Below are 19,855 nucleotides of genomic sequence, written 5' to 3'. Positions count from 1 at the left end.
ACCATTGTTGAACACCATGTTGGTGTCTGTAGTGAACTGTGGGGCCCATCAATGCCTCGTGTGATCCAAATTGACTGTGGTGAGTCCTGTAAGCAATTCCTACGTAGATGTGCTGTCAGAGGACAATGGATTTCTCATTCATCCCAGAAATGGAATCCGTTCCTTAAAAGCAAACATTTCTATTCTACTGTCATGACTGAGCAGAAGCTATGCCTGTACCATTCCTGTAGTGCATTCGCATGGAAACACATTAATGAATAGCTGTTATTGAAGAAATCAAAACACCTAAGGGAATTGGCCCAAAGTGTTTTGCACTTCTGGCAGTTGCAATTCTGCCTTTTTGTATCATTTGCCAAGAGGCAAATACTGGGAAATTTCTGATATCCCTGGTGGCATGTTTTTTTTTTTTCCTTTTGTGAAGCTACAACAATTTTGTGTTTGCTGCTGAATTACCAGATCAGCTGGTACCAGGCTAATGACATCTGCATGTATTTACAAAATTTGCCTTTGGTCAAAATATATAGATAGTTCTTGTACTGGAGACATTTAACAAACTCTTTGGGATATAAAAGCCAAAGTCCCATGTGTCCCCAGTCCCCCCAGAATCTTCTGTGTTGACAATACCGTTTGATGTTTGCTGTTTGTGTCAGTACTAAGCAGTGAGAAAGCCATCTGAATACTGCTGAAGTGGACGCCTGTTTCAAAGAGATCCATTTCTAATCTCTATCCTATCTCCCTAGAATATCTTCTGTTTGTGTTCCCCTGTCTTATTAGCCAACATTCCAAAAGAGTTTTACTTGGTGTTTTAATTCTGTTTGGTCCAGCACAGAAGTGAGTTGTATTGACTTTCTGTTGCAAGTACTGTATTGCCTATGACTCGGGAGTAGAACAGTCTGTATATATTGTACAGGTGCCCATAAAGAGTTCCCTCTATCAAAGCTTCCACAGTTACCACAAGTCAGTAGTCTTCAATCTTTGCAGGGCTGGATCCACTTTTAAGTGCAACTGCAACATGGGACCCACTGTGCTGCCCATTCATATATAGTTTTACTTGAAAGTAAGTGCCATGACATTCAGGGAGACTTCATTCTATAGTAAAATGCATGCAATTTTGGGTTTGTTTCCCCTTTTGTCCATCTTCTCTAGGAAAACAAAGTCCTAGACAAAATAAAAGGTGGTGGTGCCACTGGTTTGACCCACCTTATGTCATGACTTGACCCCGGGGTTGAAGACTGGTGCTCTCCAAAGGCAGCCCACATATCACTTCAAACTAGGAAGGCACCTGCCTTTTCTTTGGTATTGCCATTGCTCTTGTACATTGTGATACTTCACACCCACAATATAAACAAAATATGCCCACCACATGGTTAAAAACAATCATACAGTGTGGCACCCACATGGGTGGTTAGGTGCATGTGTGATGTAAGGAAATGGAACAGAGGTGCAAATGTAATGTTCCCCAGATTGGCAGATCAGAGGCTGGAACAGGGCCATCTGTCAGCTTAAAGAATGGTGCCACAGAAAGTGGCATATGCCTTATGTTCCAAAGTCAAGCAGTTGACACTGAGGCACTAATAAATATTGGAGTTGCCAGCTGTTGCTAGTTTCTGTGAGTTTTTTTTAAATGGAAGGTTCAAGAGGTTAGATTGCTCAGTTGATGATGTAGCACCGTTCATTCAAATTCAGCGTATTTCTAATAAGCAGATGGTTGTCTTGTAAGATGTGCTTGCAGCTGCTCACAGGGGTGAGCTGCAGTCCAAGCCTTATTTATTTTTGCAAGGTGATAACCATTCAGAGTTATTGGTGGTTCATCTAAACATGCTCTTAACCCCCCCTTCTGTACTCCAAACGTTTCCTCTAAGACCATTTTCATAGGTGGGGAAAACTAAAGCTGTTTCAGTTGACTCTCTCGGTCCTCATGATCGAGGTTGCCAATTTGACAACTATGCTCAGTAGTGGTTTGAAACTCGTAGATGTATACATGGTGGGGAAACAGTGGAGTAAACTAATGGTGTGTTTTACACACATGCACACACTCGCAGTTTGTTTTGATAGGTGGCAGTGAGAGATTCAGTCTCAAATACCAAATAGGGATGGCAGGAGGGGAACGAAGGCAGGGACTACCCATCTGTCAATTCTCTTCAGCTACAGCTTGCTAAAATGGTCACTAACTGCCTTCAACTACAACAGTAGCTTGACAGAAGATATGTAAAGATAAGAGATGCTGGGCTGCAAAGAAGCTGAATTCATAGCACCAGGGGTGGCCCATGCCTCCCCACTGACTGAATCACTCCCACAATTTTGCCACCCTTGTGGATGTGCCTGTTCCCCACCTCCCTGGTGGAGGAGAAGGAGCATAGGGGTGAGTGCCCTCCCACAGTGGATAGGGAAGAAGAGGGAGGCACTCTGCCCTCTTTCCCCAAGCTTGACATGCAGTCTCCCTTCTCTGCATCACTTCTGTTTTGGATCACACTGAGATTCATGCTGGGAATCCAGCATGAAGGGGCATGGAGGAGGGAGGCTGCATGTCAAGCTCTGGGAAAGGGAGAGGGCAGGCTCCAGATTGCCTTCCCTGCCTGCTTGGTTGTGATGGAGAGATAATCTGGAGCAACAGCAGCTTTCTTCTTTTCTCTTCATCTTTCTTCCTGTAGCACTTGGAGGGAGAAGAAGGCTGCCGCAATCCTTTTCCAAAGAACTTTCAGCAGTCTGGTTTAGAGGTTTAGAGCAGTTGACTGGAGAGGCAGCAGGTAAACTGGAGGCCTGTCCATCGCTGCGGACCACCACATGAGTATTTCAAGTTGCTTCAGGGACAGGCTGGCCTTGCAGAGCAGTCATTTCAAGTGGCTGGATGTGGTGCTGGCTTGAAGCTGCATCTCACTTGCTTCCTGCCACTGATTGTCTTGCATTTTTAGAATGTGGTGTTAGACATAAACTCTCTTTGCCCTGCCCTGTTCTGTGGGGAGCAGGATAGTAAAGCTTAAATGAATGCCCCATCTATGAATTATAGAGAGCCAAGATAGTCCTGTCAATAATGTTAGCCTTAGATTTGAAAGTATTGTTCTTTAAAGTAGTCTGAGTGATCTAACACTGTTGGAGGAACTTACTAAAACTTTTTCATTTTGATTGTGTTTAAGAAGTACTGAATAATGCTGAATAATTTAAGCAAAGAGTATCTCTTATAGCCTTCAGAAGTCTTTTGTTTGTTCTTCAACCATGGCAAGACTGCAGTTATTTTTATGGAATGACTTTGTTTTAGGACATGTTGCTTCTAGAAATCTTCATTTTGTGGAGTAACGCCAAGCACATAGCCAGACCCTCAGGCACGCCCTACTTGGGAGATGAAGGAAGGAAGGAATGAGGCTTTGCCCCACCCTGGCTTTTACGTTTGATCTGCGTGCCTTAAACCAGAAGGTTGCTTAATCCTCTTTGCTCGTTAAGACCAGTGGACACTCTAAAGTGTGGTGGAAGTGGTTTGAACGCACATTTGGTGCTCCGAAAATAAATGCATTCAAATGTAGCGGAGTGTGTGTTCAAGCCACTTCCACCACACTTGATAATGTTTGCCTGTTAGTCTTCACCCTTGGAACATTTTGTCTGTCATCACCCTCTGTGGTGGTGATGACGATGGATGGGGGAGGGCAATGGAATGTGCTTCCTCTATTTCTTGGCTTTCTTGCTTCTGTGTGCGCCTCTTTCATGGACCTTGAAACATGCTCTCGCCCCATTTTTAACATACCTATAGCATCTGCAAATGTTAAAATAGCTCTGTAACGAGGATGGATTAAATTTCTCACAGTGAATGAAGATGTAGGTTCTGGCAATATTATGTGTAACTGATCTTAAGCTGTATTTGCACCTGTAGTCTTCAAAACATTTACTGTTCAAATTGAAAACTAAATAGATTAAAGGGGCTGCAGAGAAAGCATTTTCTTTTTCTTCACAGCATTCTTCACAATCATTTCTTGCATGATTCCGCATTTTAAATAATAGCACATCATCCAAAAATTATATAAGTTCTGATTTAAACATCTAAACATATTAACGTAGAGGAGGGGAACGTCCTTTTTGCACTCAGTAGCTTCTTGGTCATGTATCTATAGGAGGGAAAATCCAGATATGTATATTGCCGTTTACTGTGTTCTTGGTGTTTGGAGAATTCAGTCATTGTGGTGTGCGTGTTTAAATATTCAGACCATAAAATGTGTAAGTGCATAGTCCAGCTAAAATATAATTCGGCCCCATCAGTTAAATAATGATGTATCACCAAAGGGCTTTGAACTATGGTGAGAATGTACCAAGCATGTTAAAAACTGGTAACCACAGTGATATTTTTGTAAGGAATGTTCACCTCATGGGGATTCTTTAAAGGTGCTTCACGTTGTTGGTTTGTAAAAAAGGAAAGTTATAGCTCTCCTTTATTGTACATGATGTCCTATAAAGAAGATCTATGTCTGCGATACCTCTTTGAAAGGGGACCATGATGCTGTCTGTTTAAAGAGAATGCAGTGAAGCAGTAAATTTAGGGGGCCATCTCTTTTCATATTGACTGTATCTGAGCCAGCAGTTGGTCTTTGATGTTGTAACAATGGAGCATAGGCTGAGAGGAGTATTAGGTCTTGAACAATGCAGAAATCAGACTACATTCATTCGTTTTAAAGAGAGGGACTTCTAATGTGTGGCTTGAGCTGTGAGCTTTCTTGCTGGCAGGAGGGCACTGTGTAGTGTCTGTACTTATAGTCTTTGTAGGTAGGCTTTTAGCTTAGAGTCTGTGTAAACATTTTAATTACAAACCAGGTGCTCTGAAAACCTGGACTGTCTGCTTCATGGTTTACCAATCTAATAAATGCTTCAGAGCTTCCTCCCCCCCCCCCCACCCTGTGGGCTTCTTCAAGCCCACTAGCCTAGGCTACATAGTGTAGTTAGTAATACTAAGCAGCTAGGCAGTTATGTGCTGAATGCATGTGAGTTCCACAGCCAGTTTTAGAACTTAGATTTTTTTCTAAAGGAAACTACAAATCTTTTTCTCAGAAATTATTTTTGAGTATTCTTAGTCTTACCTTTCTGCTTCAGATGGAAGTCACCCAAGGTGGTCTGTATCAGCAGTTTAAAAGAATAATTAAAATCTGGCACAAGGAAGTAGGTTAAAAAAATAGTTCATGATTATAGCATGCCATCTGGGAGGGAGCCAGACAGATCTCCTGGCAGGGAGTTCTACAGCCTGGCAACAGAGAAGGCCCTTTCAGATGTCCTCATCTACTGAACCTTGGATGGTGACAGTACATGCAGTAGGGTCCCCTTTGCTGATTGATGTGGATGGGTAGGTTCTTGTAGGAGGAAATGGCCTTCTCAGCATCCTGGCTCTAAGCTTTAAGGGTCCTTACTTCGAATGGAGTCTCAAAATGGACTGGAAGCCAGTGTTAACTGGTATAAAGACTGGCTGGCTCCAGTCAAAGCATTCACTGCAGCATTTCAAACGAACTGAAGTTTCCAGACAACTCAGAAGGAGTTCCATGTAAAGTGTGTGTTCCAGTAATTTCTTCTTTGTAACGGAGGCATGTGTGACCATGGCCAGGTCTGCCGTCACCAGAAATGGATACTGCTAATGCTCCAGCCCAAGCTGGGCCAAAGCAGTTCTGGCCCACTGGGAACTCAGGAGCAGTGCTGGGTCTAGAAGCCTTCTTCCCCAAAACTGCAAGCCTGATTCTTCAGAGAGTCCAGCCACATCCAACACAGACTTTAGAGATGCCCAAAGCATTCCTGTTTCTCACACTCTGACTTGTGTGTGTAGTTCAAAGCTTAATCAAAAGGCCAAGTCACACTTTACTGCACGTTTTTCTTGTTATGTATACATGCTGGGTATTTGAGGCAGCCAATACCTAAGAACCCAATCCTATGCATGTTTATTCAGGATTAAGTACCATTATAGCCAATGGGGATTACTCCCAGGTAAGTGTGGGATAGGATTGGAGCCTAAGGGCCCAATCCTATCCAACTTTCCAGCACCGGTGCAGCCGAAATGCAGCCCTGAGGTAAGGGAACAAATGTTCCCATATATTGAGGAGGCTCTGTGACTGTCTCCCCACCACAGGATGCAGTGCACACCCCATTGGCATAGCTGCACCAGCCCTTGAAAATTGGATAGGATTGGGCCCTAAATGGGCCCAATAGAACATGGTTTCGTGACCATATGGATGACCCATCACAGCCAAGTGTACTAGGTCTCAGAGAAGTGGTTCAGATTATAATTCTGCTTGAATTTGGGTGGCCGTGGGCATATTGCTGTCCTCCAGCCTTGGTTTCTTTACAAGTAAAATGAAAATAGTGGCCCAGTGAGGGTAAATGTTATGGTTGTAAAACTGACTTAGGAATTGCTACAGTGAAGTGACTCAAGCTGCCATTCCATGCACACTTACTTGAAAGTAAGTCTCATTGGACTCTGTGGCATTTCTTCTGAGTAAATCTTCTTAGTATTGCCCTGCATAAGTAAAAACCGTGACACAGGAAACCCCAGTTCAGATCTCACCACTATCATAAACCCAGGGATGGTACAAATGATTCTGATGCTTCCTCTGACCCACTACTACTGATACACTACCACGCTCCAAAAGGTGACAAAGCCCCTTAGCTTCTTCCATTGCACAGTTCTTTTCCCAACTAGAAAGTGTTGAAATTCCTGTTTTATTTAAAGGCACTGCACAAAGGAGGAAGGTCCCTTTAAATAAACCAGGAAGTTCTTCCTGGTTTGGGAAAAGAATTGCATCCTGAAGGAAGGTGAGGAAGCAGATCAATGCTGTTCTATCCATGGCAAGCTGGAGGGAGGCAGCAATGGCAGACTCCCCAGATCTACTGCTCCACCCTGTCTGATGCAAGCTGCATTGTTCACTTTATCGCTGGACCAGCCCTGCTGAACCTATCTGGAAACCTCAGGGAAGCTATTCTTCTTATCTTCATCCCCTCTCGGCAGTGTGTATAGGATGATGAAAAGATTTTAGTAAGATAAAGTACATGAACAGCCAAAAGATTCGCGTGTTTATGATACAGTGTTATGGAGTAATAAACATATCAGTTTAGGTTTTGGTACTGCAGGTTATCAGGAGCTGTTGCTGTTTTATCTTTTCAGTGTTATCTTTTTTTCTCTGATGTGAGTTTATATTTACCCATTTTTTCCCTATAAATGGGGGGAAGTAGTCCATTATTGTGTGAATACATAACATATTATTTTTAATAGTATGATTGGGATTCTGGATGTTAGTGAAAAGATTGGGGAGGGATATCTTGCCAGAAATTAGGATCAATGCCATAATTTTTGTTTTAAAGGGCAGCAACAATAGAATATAGATTACTTCAGTATTCCATCAGCAAGGTGGGCCTAGTATCTGAAGGGCTTGCCTATTGCTGCTGCTTCAATTAGGTGTTGTACTCAAACTGATTCCAAAGTTGGAGATGAGCATTCTTAAGTGTCCGCCAAAGCCCACGCTCCTCTAGGGTGGCATTGCTGAGAGCCCCTTGGCTCTGCTGCACCTCCTTCTCAGTGTTGTTGCTTGTCTGGTCACTTGCCCTCTGGCTTAGAGAGGATGAGCAAGAGAACAGCAATTACTGCCATCTGCTGGCTTCCCAGCTCTCTTTCTGACACGAAACAAGCAACAGTGGCGGTAAGGAAGGCTGAAGGCCCATTGAAAGAGGAGGGGCTACACTGAGGATATTTTGCTCACAAGTCATTGTCGTCCCCAGACTTGGAGATGGCACTAATACACCTACACAATATCTCTTATTAACCTTGCAAGATGCGCAGGAGCAAAGACCAAAAAAATGCAGGTAAGCAAGATGCTCACCCTTGGTAACTTTACAGGTGAGCACTGTGAAACGTACCTATGAATAATAACACCTACCTATATTGCACTGTGCATTGATCCCTGACTCAAAGTACAGCAGAGAAAGGGTCTCTCAATTTATAACTGAAATGGGACTTAAATCTAGTCTTCATGCTAAGTGTGTCTAAGGTTATTATAACTTTAATAACATCTGAGCATTCTGAAGATTCTAAGGCTGCAATGGTATGAAATTATGTTCGGTTGGTTTACTTCCTCAGTACGTGTAAATAAATGCTCCTGTCTCACTGTCACCTGAGATCACTCCCTTTCCTGACTTGGCTGAAGTTACAGCTTCCTTTAGAGATTTTTCCACTTGGTTTTTTTGGACCTACACAAGTAAGGGAAGGACACAAGCAATGTTTGGATGCACCTTCTGCAGCTTCCATGGCACTGAGAGAGGAGCATCCCATAGCCTCCTCTCCCACCCTTTGCAAACAAGTTTCCTCAGAGGTTTCTGTGTCATTGCAGGGGTCTCTAAGGAAGCCCGCATGTGAATGGAGAAGGCAGGAGCAATTTGCTTGACTGAGTGCTTCACACTGCTGCTGCATACTACATTTTGGGGGCTTTGGGGACTGACCAGTTGAGCCCCAGGGGCTTTCAACCAGTAGTTGATCCCTGACCCCAGCTTTGATCATCAGCACCAGGCTGAAGCTTTATTAGTTTGTTGGTTCTTTTAAAATCCAAGTCAAGCTCACATGCAAGGAAGGGAAAGGAGGAGGATCCTTCTCTTTTGCCACTCCTTGGCCATCCTGATTGTGCATAGAACTGGGTGGTTTGTTTATCCCTCCTTGACATATTGTAATCGGTGTTAAGTGAACTTGAGTGTGTGCTCTTAAAGGGAGTGTCCAGTATTATCTATCTAGTCACTTGCTACAAGTCTAGTCTGCGCATGGAGCAGAATAAAGTGGACTGTACCACTCCAGACTGCAAGGGGGAGAACCAAAGCTTTGAATGCTCCCATATATTGAAAAACAAAAGTCTGGTTGGTCAACTGAACCAGAGGATCAGAGGCTGGCCGCAGGCCCGATAGAGGCTCTCCGCGGTCCACATCTGGCCCCCGGGCTGGGGTTTGGAGACCCCTGCTCTAGTGGAACATTTGAAACTGTTTCTCCTTCATGTGTTGCTCAGTCATGTTCTTCCAGCACAAAGTATGGAAGATGTGCCAGCAAGCTGTTAGCTTTGGTGGCATCCCCATGGCGAACCCAATATGTTCACCAGTTCTCAGACTTGCTCAGTGAATGTCACCTGAGGAGGCATCAGACTGTTGCTGCAAGGTCAGATCTTAGTTATAAGTGCTAGAAATTTGCTTTTTAAAGGAGAGAAAAGAATCCCAAGAAATTGAATTTTGCACGTACTGCAGGGGTTTTCTGTCCTTCCACTGGATTGTGGCAGAGACACAGCCCTTTTTCTGCAATTCTACACCTGAATCAAACCTATTAAAGATCATATGACTCAAAACATATTCAAGATAAATGGAGAAAGGACACCACAGTTGCTGTTTCCCTATCACCTTGTGTAAATGGGGGGGGGGGGCTATTGATCTTCTACTTAAACAGATTGCCTGCCCCAGGATCATTCTGCTTTTTCAAATCGAGCACTCGTCTGCTGCTTGCTTCCCTGTTATTTAACATCTGATTGTGTGGTGGAATCCTTGTGTTGCTTGTGAGCCATATGGACCAAATGCTTTCAAGATACTAAGGAAAACACTATTTGACAGGTGATGGCTCCAGAAAATAAATTAGCAAGACACTGGTGAACAATTGGAATGGGGTGAGAGAAAGACATAGAGAACAGCTGCCTACCAGAAACTATAAACCATATTGGGAAACATTTGCAAAAAGCCACACTGTTTTAAAATTAGACTGTTTCAAGCAAGACTTGAAAATCTAGCTGAACTTGACCTAAAAAGGGATTTACTATATCTAGATATGGCATTACTTTCTGTACATTTAATTCTGTAAATTAGAATTTCTAATTCTAGAAATTAGACAGATTTCTTGTCTAATTTCTTCAGACAAGTTTCTGTTGTAGCCAGCCGCACTCCATTCCCAAATTAAATCCCATTTGGGATTTTTTCATGAACTCTTGCACTAGATGGAACCTGAAAACATCTGCTGCCATACTGTGCTGTAAACTAGTGGATGCTCCAAGTATATTAATTTGTAAGGTACCAAGGCAATACTTTGTCTTGCAAGGTATTTGTGTCCCAATTTTCACTAAACCCTTTTATTGACGGAAAAGCATTTGCTTGACTGCGCTACCAGTTTTGTTCTTATACTGTCTCATGATGTCACAGGGTTAAGGAACACTGATACAGGTGAGCTGTTTCTATAGAGTGGTGCAGAAAGAGGTTCTTGCTTTGTTTCACAGACAATTGTTTTTCCCTGCAACAAGTTGATGTCCTTTGTGGTCTAATCTTATATACAGCAACAAAGTGTCAGATTGAGCCATATGATAGCTTTGAAGACCGAAATACCTTACATGTTATGGGTCTGGCTTTCTGACATTCAGCCCTGTACATTTAAGGTAACTGTACGAGACTTGTGGAGAAGGCTTTTTCTGTTGGCCTGGTTTCTTTCTGCATGTGGTTTTTATTTAATGATCTTCATTGGTGCAAAATGTTGATAGATCTGAATCTGATCTCCTGTTTATAACTTTGCATTTTGTTTCCTTCCTCTCCCCCCCCCCAGGACATTCTCCATCGTGATAGCCTTTCATCTCCAGAAACCAGCTTCACGCTAAACCCAGAGGACATACAGGACTATTCTGACCACCAAGCAGCCAACAGACCATTTGGCAAACAGCGATTCAGACCAGAGAATGGGCATACATCCTTGCAAAGAGATGGACCCAGATCTTTTCTTCTGGATCTCCCAAACTTTCCTGACCTCTCAAAAGCAGACATCAATGGGCAAAATCCCAACATTCAGGTAAAGGTGCTCTGTTTATCATCTCTCTTTTTCTTACATATATATTTTCCTAGTCTCTATTGCGTATTCATCAAGGACACTCAGTAGTTTGAAAGTACATAGCTTACTGAATGGTGGAACAAGCACAGAATACATTACCTGAAGCAACAACCAGTTTTTGTGCCGGTTCTTCTGGAGTCCGCAGTGAGGCCTTCGATAGTATGTAAAGTTTGTTGATATTTATTGTATTGGTTGGCTTTTGCAATATTCTTTATAAGAAGAACTCTAATATTTGTGTTGTGTTCTGCCTGGTAGTCCATGACACTTATTCACAGAGATATGCATCAGTCCATTTTTGAGGTCTATGCTCCCTCTCTTTTAATTTCAGTTTTCACAGCAAAAGTCAGCCTTTGACAATCTTACGAGGAATTTCCAGACATGTACTAACCTAAGTGACAATTGAAATGAATGCAGTGCTGGCCTGTTTACATAATTTGGCTCGATCTGCCTCAGAAATAGTTTTCCTTGAATCCCAAGGAAATAGTTTTATTCAGCCACTGTGCTGGTTGTGCCATTGTTTTAGTCTAAGCAAGAAACTTTTTCAAAAAAGTTTCAGAAAAGAAACTTTTTGAAAGAGTAACCCAAGCAGCTGTTACTTTTGTTCTGGGGCTGCTTTTTAACATGGCTGCCAAATCAGCAGCCAAATGCACCAGTGCACTCAAGACGATTTCACAGGAAATCCTTGAAAATAAGGTACTGTGTTTTTTATTTTTTTTTTTAAGCCAGTAACTATTTTCTTTGGGAACAGAGATTTCTCCCTCCTTGATGAAAAGCTCTTTTGTTGATCGCCATTGATTTGGCACATGTCAGTTCATGCAGTCATGCCAGCAAAGCAGGGTTATTCAGTGTACAGTAGGTTCAAGTTCTCTTCCTCCTCTGAAATGAAGTCAGGTGTCAAGAGAATGGGCTCCTCTTCCAAATTATTTTCTCTTTGGTGTTTTGACTTTTTTTGCTCATTAAATGTTGCCCAAGTTTTGAGTTTGTGAACTTGGATTCTGATACCTTACCTTTTTCATTTGCACACTCCTCTTTTTTTTGAGTTCTTCAGTCACCAGTTTCTCACCCTTGTATGCTGTAAAACTTGCCACCATGTCCTCCTTTGCTGCTCATCTGTTGATGTTGCAGCTCAAGTGCAACCAAAGTGAACCGCTCTGAAAGAGACTTTGTGAACTATAGGCATTTGACCCTCTCTCATACTTACTTTTCTTTCAGTTTTTGAATTTTTTTGCTGTTTAAAAAATTGTGTTTATTACTGAGGAAAAAAGTGTTGTCTAGCCAGCATTTTTGACTGCTAACATTGCACAACTCCCCTCTTCAAAATACCTGGTGTCCAGACCTGAATAACTCCTAGACTGCAATAGAAAATAAAAATCAAAAGCATACAAGGCTATAAAGTAATTTTTCCCATCATCAAAACATCCCCAGAACAAATTTAAACACAGTGGAACTTACTTCTGAGTGAATTTGAATAGGATTGGACTGATATATCTACAAGAGTGTGTGGGAATGTGTGTGTGTTTTGAGTGGGGCTGGGGAGAAGACTACCATAATGGTCTGCAGTGCTTATTGGCCATCTTCTTGAATCTTCCAGGTTACTATAGAAGTTGTTGATGGACCAGATTCTGAACCAGAGAAGGATCTTCAAAAAGAAAATAGCAAGCCCAGCTGGCCTGTCCCATCAACAGACTGGAGGAATTGGTGGCAAAGATCAGCTCCCACTGTCACCCGCATGAGCAGCGGTGACCAGGATTACAAGTACGATAGCACCACTGAAGACAGCAATTTCCTAAACCCCGTTGGTGGGTGGGATAGGCATGCACCTGGTCACCGGACGTATGAATCCAAGGAACAGCCAGAATATGGTGAGTCAGCATTCCAAATCTCTTACAGGCATCTCAAAATTCTAGAAGTCAAAGTGATGGGCCACCACTGACAGTGAATACAAAGGGAGGGGAGAACAGGTAAGGAGAGGTCTATAATTCAACAAGTTGAACTCATCTTTTTATTTAGGAAAGTCTGTGTAGTGTGCTTGCCAATCAGACCAATCTTTAGATCCAAGTGTGAATTATTTTCTTGCTGTGTCTACCTTTATGAGCAATCCTTTATTTTTAATCACTTTTACCACCACCACCCCCCCCCATTTTTCTTGCCTTGTCTTTACAGATTACATAGACAGTGAGGGAGACTGGAGTGCTTGGTCCATTTGTAGCATAACATGTGGAAGTGGCAACCAGAAGCGCACCAGATCCTGTGGATATGCCTGCACAGCCACTGAATCGAGGACATGTGACAGGCCAAACTGCCCAGGTTAGCTCTGCTAAACTTCTGTGATCTGAATTATGGAATGAGTAAAACCTGGTGCCTTTTGGCCAAATAACTTTTGGCTGTATTTAATGACAAATAGTAGAAGCAGCTGTTGCCAAACATCTGGAATTATGACTTGCTGTGTGCCTTTGAAAAAATGGAAGTGACGTTGTTCATCCTGCATGATCCTTAATTTCAACAGAGCCTGCTGATATAATCAGGCAATAGAAAATTGTGTTTTTTGCAAGTAGTACTAAATGGGGTGAGTAGTGCAGGGCTTAAGAGTATTTAATCTTCTGAGGTTCTAATGGCTTTCTCCATTATTGTATTACTTGAAAAAGTAAGTCTGTGATACCTTAAAGCAGGGCTGGCCAAACCCCCAGCTCAAGGGCCAGATCCAGGAATTCTTCCCTCCCGTGACCAGCACACTGAGTTCCAGAGCATGGCATCTCTTCCTGTCCCCCAAATTGGTACAATGAAATGTCCCAGCCAGTCGCAACTTTGCAGAAATTTGGGCACAATGCCCGCTGGGGCACTGCACAGTAGACCTGACTGGCTTGGACCACCCTGATCTGGGGACAGCAAGAGATGTAGCGCTCAGGAACTCAAAGTGCTAGTTGCACCAGGGAATGCATTCCCAGTGCACAGCGGTCAGCACTGTGAGCACTGCTGCCTTATTTGTGAAGTGGCACCAGGTTCAGAGCATAGAGAAAGAATGTTTTGCAAGTGTCTTGCACGTGGCAGAGATCAAGACTGGTTTCACTTAAAGAAAGTGAAAGTATTTGTAACTACCCCGTTACAATTCTTTGCATCCAGGGAAGGCTTCTTTAGGAGTGACCACAAGTACTTTTAGGTTTTGGTACTTTTTTTTTTCTTCTGTTTTCTTTTTTCTTGGTGATGAGCAGGACTGGCCCAAGGTCTCCTCAGGTGGCATGCCAACCCCCCATTACCCAGAGGTGTGCCGGTCTGCTCCTCCCACCCTCCTGTATTGTAGCTCAGCACTCTTCTCCCCTCCCATTTCCTCTTCGTCTTTGTTCCTTTTCCAATTCAAGGAGTGAAAGGAGGAGGAGGAGCAGTGGAAACGAATTTGGAGGTCAGAGATTACCTCCCCTGTGGCATCGCTATAGGGGTGTGGGCCACACTGGGTGACACGCATAGGGGGTTGGCACCACTACTGGCCAAAGTGCTTAAAATCTTGGTAATTTCAAATAATGCCATTGTATTGGAATGGCAGAAGATCTGGTGAGGAGGTAGGCTGTGGTGTCAGCAGTGGCCCCTTTAAGGGTAAGGCCTGGGCATCCAGCAGAGTGTGCTGCACAGCAGCAGCCACTTGAAGGCAATAGGGCCCTCAGGGATATAAGGAGCACTTGAGGCAGAAAGGGTTTGTGGGTTGTAGAAGGAGTGCAGGTTGGAGGTAGGAGAGGAGACTGACTGACTTGGCTTATTGACTTTGGACTTTGCCTTGGATACTACTAATGGACTGACTAAGGGACTGCTGGAGACACTGGAGTTTGGTGTGTGGCTGCTGTGCCCAAGACCTGCTGAGGACCAAGGGTCTGCTGTAGTGGCAGGAGGCTGCTGGCAGGAGAGAGGACCTCTGTAGGTTGAACAGGCGAGCTACCCTGGAGGTGGGGTCCAGCAGGACTGCAGGGCAGAACCAGGGTCATTTTTGAGGAAAAGGGGGGGGGCTTATTAGCTAGATGTGTGCACAATTCTCCAGGCAGAGCTTAGATTGAGATTTGGCAGAACAGCCATCATGCTACATATCATTTGATGAGTAATTTCATGCAGAATGCAATGAAACAACCAGCATTGAAATAGCTATTCTATCAAAAGCTATATTAAAAAAAATCAGTAGGATGGGGCAATGGTGCATCACCACATCCACCACCCGGGGCATTGCCCTGTCCACTGCATGGGAGGAGATCTATTGTGGGGGTGATGCGCTGGCCTCCCCCACCAGGTGTCTTTTAGATAAGGCTTTACCTTTTAGTGCCCAGTACTCATCCCCCAACGATATAGAATCTGCTTGTCTAGGATGAGCTTCAGTACATCTTGGAGAGGATCTTAAATGGGTCAAATGCAGGCAGAATACCAGTGTGATTTGCTACCCCACCCACTTGACTGGTTCGTTTAAGCATTCTCCAGCCCCACAGAGCATATTTACTGTGGCTAGGAAGGCCTCCAGAGCAGCTTTCCTTTTTTTGGTCCTTAATATCTAACACACATTCCTAAATATCTGTCAAGTCATATTGTCGGAATAAGCCTGTAATACCAGTCGGGCACTCTGTTTTTTCCCCCCTGAAAATCTGCTAGCACAGCAGTTGACAACTCTGTGTTCAACACTCACTTGCTGGTGCTGCAAGCATAAAATGAAAATGTCTAGGAGCTCTGATGTTCAATGAAATCTGAAAAATTAGACTGTGCTTAAATGGTTCAAAAGAGTATTGAAACGATGCATGCATCTCAAGACAATTATATTTGAGGACATATGGAGAGAGAAATATGAGGTTTCTCTTTACCTTTGTTATGGCTTGAACTACATGCTTTTGATGGGAGCCAGGAGTATCATTCATTTGTGCGTACTTGCTTTGTGAGTCCTTTTATTCAAATAAGTGCGAAAATTTATAGAGCATGAATGTCAAGGAGAGGAGTTAGCACTGGTGGGATACTGATGAAAGCACAATTTTTCTTCTGCCTTATTGTTTTCCATTAAGGAAAAAACTGCTTTCTTTAGGGATTGAAGACACTTTCCGGACAGCAGCCACAGAAGTGAGTTTGCTTGCAGGAAGTGAAGAATTCAATGCTACCAAGCTGTTTGAAGTCGGTAAGTGGACAGTAGCAGTACAGGATAAGATAAGCAGACTTGAATCAGCATTGTAGATTTTACTCTTTTCTGCACATATAGATTCAAAAGAGTTTGAGTGGCTTCTCCTTATGTTTTGCATAAGACCTCTCCTTGTGCCTTGCCGAAGGGTTCTTACAGAAGGACCCTTTTTTCAGGGGTTTAGCTAAGGTTTTCTGTATCCAGGAGAACAAAAATTTTTAACACCACCTCCAAAGGCCCGTGAAAACTGGAAGTGCCTTTCTAGGTCTCCAAGAGGCCCTGGGAAGGCCACACACAGCCTCTCCAAGTCTCAGAAGACCACTTTTTTGCCTCAAGTCCACTGTCAGGGGTGTGGGTTGGCACCCCCTCAAGAAGAGGAACCCTGGGCAATTGACCTCCATGTCCCCCTTAGCTGTGCCATTGCCTTCATTTTCACAGACTGATAAAATGGCCCACCTTAGACTGTTGAACTTGGAAAGCTGCCTTCTACTAAATCAAATGCTTGGTCTGTCTGGGATTTTAGGCAGAAGACTTTCCAGCCCTGCTCAGAGATCAAACATGCCACACATGTGCTCTGTGCCTCTGCTAAAGCCCTCTAGGGCTAAGAATGTAGGTGTGAGGATGAGCTCTTCGATCCTATTTCATGCCCACTTACCCTTCCCAATGGGCTTATGGTTTCCAGAATAAAACTTACAGCTGAAGTTCCTGCTCCCAGCTATAGTTCAGGTTCCCTGGATCATCACATGAACAATCTTTAAAAGCAAAGCCAAGGGCCATAGCAGGATGTACTATGGCCAGGGAGACTGAACAAACAATAAATACAATTTTCAAACTGTCTACTGTGGTAAAGACACAGTTAAACGACAATACACAGTTCACCATCGCTTCCAGCAAGAACAAGTTCTGAGTCTATTCTAGATGAATACCCTAATCTTCACCTCATCATTCATGAGTGTTCTGCTGCTAGAACATCCAGACTAGCAGAGATATCTTGCAGTATCCCCTGGAATGTGAAGCACTTATGACTTTCATTATGAGGAGCTGTTACAGTATCGTCCATTAAAAGATGATGAGAGTTTCTCTCTCTCAGTGCAGCTGCTGGCATGAAGCCCTTGGAGAGGCAGGGAGTTGTTCAGCTAAAAATGAACTCAAATTTTATTTTATTTTTTAACTTCATAACAAAGACTCCACAAAAGCTTGGCTTTGTGGTGCTGCCACACTATAGTACATCCACTTCAGCTTCATTATTGCTTAAGAATGGGCCTGTCTTACTGCCAGGAAGAATGTTCAGGGAGAAAAAGTGACAAATACACATCTTGGCAGTGAAAGGGATATACCCTTTTTTAAAAAAAGACATTGAAATATTACTTTGAATATTGAAAGCAGCTGGATTCATACATCCTTGATTTTGTGATAGAAGCCATAGCAGCAACTGACTGCTGTGCTTACTTGCTTTTAATCAGTATACTGTAATGCTCAAATTATGGTGGGAAAGAAAGGGGCTCCTTAATGAAATCCACCAGCTCCACCTTCCGACCCCTCCCCAATTTTGACCTTCCCCCACCCTCAGCAGTCTCCTAGAAATGGCAGCAAAAAAAAGGCTAACATAAGCTGGGTCCCTCTGGAACTTGGTAATTCAAGTCCTGGTGATGTTGCTGAAATGCTGTGCAAGTCTCTGAAGTATAGGTGTCCCTCGGTATCCAAGGGATACGTTCCTGTTCCCCCTTCTTGGATACTGGAAACCACAGATAAGCAGCCTACAAGGGAGATTTAAGAGTGAACATTAACTTCCTACTTCTTGTTCATGCTTAGTCTCCCTCCTAGGCCACCTGCCTGCTTATCTTGCTATAAGCGTTTTGCTTTTAACATTTATTCAAGTAAGGGCGCAATCCTAACCCCTTATGTCAGTGCTTTCCAGCACTGACCTAAGGGCAGTGCAGCTCTGAGGTAAGGGAACAAACCTTCCCTTACTTTGAGAAGGCCTCCATGAGTGACACCCAACTGCAGGATGCAGCACAGGTCCCATTGGCACCGCTATACCAGTGCTGGAAAGCACTGACATAAGGGGTTAGGACTGCACCCTAAGATACCTTATGACTTTGGGGGAATGTAATCAGCATAAACAAAAGTAATGGGACACCAAGAGTGCAGGGAGTGCACATAACCAGATCTGTGGATACTAGGGGATGCCTGTACAGCAACTTGGGCATCTTAGAGCCCAATCCTTTCCAACTTTCTAGCACTGATGCAGCTGTGCCAATAGGGTGTGTGGTGCATTCTGCAGTGGAGGGACAATCACAGAGGCCACCTCAAGGGAACATTTGTTCCCTTACTTTGGGACTGCATCAGTACTAGAACATTGGTTAGGATAGCGCTGTTACTTCATTCAGTTCAAACTTCTCACTTCCCGCTTCTTCCCAGATACCGATAGCTGTGAAAGGTGGATGAGCTGCAAAAGTGAATTCTTGAAGAAGTACATGCACAAAGTGGTCAATGACCTTCCGGCTTGTCCTTGCACATACCCCACAGAAGTCGCCTACAGCACTGCCGATATCTATGACAGGATCAAGCGGAAGAACTTTCGCTGGAAAGATGCAAGTGGGCCAAAGGAGAAACTGGAGATCTATAAGCCTACTGCTCGCTACTGCATCCGGTCCATGCTATCCTTGGAGAGCACCACACTGGCAGCACAACACTGCTGCTATGATGACAGTATGCAGCTCATAACAAGGGGCAAAGGAGCAGGTACCCCCAACTTGATCAGCATAGAATTCTCAGCAGAACTTCATTACAAAGTGGACATTTTGCCCTGGATCATTTGCAAAGGGGACTGGAGCAGATATAATGAAGCCCGACCACCTAACAATGGTCAAAAATGTACGGAAAACCCTTCAGAGGAGGACTATTACAAACAATTTCAGGAAGCACGAGAGTACTGAGAAGGGGAGCCAACCTCTTTCAGAGACTACAAAACATGGGTGTTTGGTCTGTGTAACACAATCAAATAAGCTCTTGGGAAATTGATTTAACCTTTTTTCATATGATTGTATATAGTTGTATAAAATACACATTTTTCAGAAGTGTGTGTTATTTATATATGCAACCTGCATACAGGCCACTTCATAAACAGACATTAAGTTCTTGGGATAGAAATTTTATATAGTAATACGCATTCTCCACCAGCAGAAGGTTTTACACTTAAAAATCACGTACTGTTATGGACTGCGTTATGATCTCTGCAAGTCAGAAGTGAAAATGTGAATCCTATTGGAATCAGTGGGGGGAAAAATCTCAGTTTTTAATGAGATCTTGGATACAACCAGAGAGTGCTGCTGGCAGAGAGAACTACTGGACTGAATTGTGGATGTATTTTAATCTGATTTAGGGCTGTGTCTGATGACACTGTTTTTGCTTATGTGACTCTATCCAGAAGATGCACTGCAATAAGGACAAAAAAGAAATCCCCAGGGGTTGGACTGAGCCCTGTGCATGAGCCACGCTTTAGACTGTCATGTGCTGTGGATGACCTTAATACTAGTAAAAACCACAATGTCTGAAGTGTGCCTTTGACATACAAAAAGACCTTCATTCTACACAACCTGTGACCATGGCTGCGATATTGTTGCTGTTGGAGCCATGGAGCAGAGGTAAAACATCTATGAAAGTTTCTATACATAAATTATTTAATACAAATGCAGCTGTTAACCATAATTTCTTTAGAGATATATTAATGAAAATATTTAGACATATTTAAGAGAAAATCAACTTTTTTTTTAAGGGATGGGGCAGTAATTATTTGAGGGGGAGAAAAAAGCTAGTATATATAATAGACAAATCCAAACCATGCATGCCCTGCTGTGTTTCGGAATGAAGAAGGGAGTACC

At 43.3% G+C, this 19,855-nt stretch overlaps 1 protein-coding gene across 1 annotated transcript in view; it reads left to right on the top strand.

Moving 5' to 3' along the window:
- The window catches only part of ISM1 (isthmin 1), a 33,034-nt gene extending 14,124 nt beyond the window's left edge, over positions 1-18,910 (top strand). The window contains exons 2-6 of the mRNA XM_066640476.1: positions 10,562-10,801; positions 12,432-12,702; positions 13,004-13,147; positions 15,882-15,971; positions 18,393-18,910. Coding sequence (XP_066496573.1) covers positions 10,562-10,801; positions 12,432-12,702; positions 13,004-13,147; positions 15,882-15,971; positions 18,393-18,910 — 1,263 coding nt within the window. The remainder of the gene's footprint in view (positions 1-10,561; positions 10,802-12,431; positions 12,703-13,003; positions 13,148-15,881; positions 15,972-18,392) is intronic.
- Positions 18,911-19,855: the final 945 nt, after the last annotated feature.

This window comes from Tiliqua scincoides, chromosome 1 (genome assembly GCF_035046505.1).
Source record: "Tiliqua scincoides isolate rTilSci1 chromosome 1, rTilSci1.hap2, whole genome shotgun sequence".
In the NCBI taxonomy this organism is placed as follows: Eukaryota; Metazoa; Chordata; class Lepidosauria; order Squamata; family Scincidae; genus Tiliqua; species Tiliqua scincoides.
The sequence above is the reverse complement of the archived record's forward strand: the minus strand, read 5'-3'. Positions and strand labels throughout refer to the sequence as shown.